The following is a 1,807-nucleotide window of genomic DNA, read 5'->3' on the forward strand; positions in this document are numbered from 1 at the left end:
CTTCAGTGCCTATGTATATGAATTAGGTTTTAACCAATACATAAGCCTCCACTGGCTGACAATACTTTTACTGGAAAAAAACAAGTACGTGGTAGATATTTTAGCTGCCACCATAAAACACGAGTCGAAGTTGACTTAGTTCATAAGCAATCTTAGTTTAAATCTGGAATGAAGTCTACGGGGCATTTCGCCGGGTTTCACTTGTGGTTATTAGTCATTTCGGATGCCTATTGATTTTTTTTTCAATGAGACTGATATATTGGTAATGTATGATCGAGCATAATGCCTTCAGGCAAGCAGCCAAAAGGTAATCTGATTATTGGATCATTAATAAACAAGGCCAGGACAGTAATAAGATTTTGATTATAAACTTTCTTTTCTCTAATTATAATATAGCGTTTTTGTACATGAATATACAACGAAAGACAAACAAATATAAACATTTAAGTTTTCAATAATCTTTGCCCATTCACTTCACTTAGTTATTCAACAGTGTAAATTATTGTGAGCGTCTAGATCCTTATACGTAAGTGTGAACAAGTATAAGGAGAATTATTTATCTTATTTGTGTGCAGACGGGTGTACCTACTCCTGGATGGGAGATATTTGAATTTAGTCTAATTTCAGCAGCGTATGTAAGTTTCCAGTCACATTTTACACGACTGCACAGGTGTATCTTCTGCTACTGGTTCGCCCAAGCCTCATATCGCTGCAGTGTTCTGTCTCCTTATGTCTCGCTGTTTGGGCCTCGAATTCTCTCGTGTTAAATTCGCCTTTGGAGAGCTGAAGGCCTGTAGAATTTAGCACGGCATCTCTATTCAGTCTATCCGCCACCAACCTAGTCAATCTTCCCTCGGCGACCCATTCAAACTATCCGTCATCAATACATCCATCAATCTATCCAACCTATCTATTATCATCCTCTTCTCATCCTTAAAATGAAGCACCCTCTGCTCAATGTATTTTACCTATACTACCATCAACCTATTCAGGCTACCGTCGTCAGTCCTCTCAACCTATTCACTATGAACACAATCATCCCACCATCAACCTATCCAGTCTATCTGCTTTTAACTATTCAATCAACTCTCATCAACCCTTTCATCTCATTCAATACACCCATCCCACCAACAATCTATCCATCGTATCTGCTATCCAATTCACTTCTCTATAATAAAGCCCCTTCTCCACCTATTAAGTCTATCCTCATCAACGCTCTCAGCCTATTCGTCATCAACACATCCATTTCACCAGCAACCCATCCAGCCCATCTGCTATCCAATTCACTTCCCTTAAACAAAGCCCCTTCTTTTGCACTGCAGGCAGAACCCGCCCTTATATACGACAGCGTGCACGTGTTTGCACTGGGACTGCAAGCCCTCGAGAGGTCCACCACGCTCAGGGTTGCCAACCTCTCCTGCGACCATGAGCTGCCTTGGAGTGATGGGTCTTCCCTCTTCAACTATATAAATTCGGTTGGTAGTCCTGATTATCATTTTTTCCTCAGGGTCCGTTTATTTTTTAGCATAATTCTTTTTTACTGTGTGTGTGTGTCATTATTCTATTAATGTTAACTTCCATTTTTATCGTCGTCAACAAGTAAAGTTTTATTTTATTTTGCTGATTATTTTGGTAGAAATATAATTGAATAAAAAACCTAGTGACGGCCCTTCAGTAATCGTTTTAATATTTGGGTTCAATTTATTCTTAATAAGGAATTGCAAAAATAAAAGACAAGTTCCCATTTGTGTTGGGGTACATGACTTGCCATGAATCCGCGAACGCTAATTTCTAATATATTTCATAT

At 38.9% G+C, this 1,807-nt stretch overlaps 1 protein-coding gene across 1 annotated transcript in view; it reads left to right on the forward strand.

Moving 5' to 3' along the window:
- The window catches only part of LOC119591330 (glutamate receptor ionotropic, kainate 2-like), a gene marked incomplete at both ends in the record, with an annotated part of 143,921 nt that overhangs the window by 88,807 nt on the left and 53,307 nt on the right, over positions 1-1,807 (forward strand). The window contains 1 exon segment of the mRNA XM_037940060.1: positions 1,323-1,475. Coding sequence (XP_037795988.1) covers positions 1,323-1,475 — 153 coding nt within the window.

Source organism: Penaeus monodon, chromosome 28 (genome assembly GCF_015228065.2).
Source record: "Penaeus monodon isolate SGIC_2016 chromosome 28, NSTDA_Pmon_1, whole genome shotgun sequence".
Lineage (NCBI taxonomy): Eukaryota > Metazoa > Arthropoda > Malacostraca > Decapoda > Penaeidae > Penaeus > Penaeus monodon.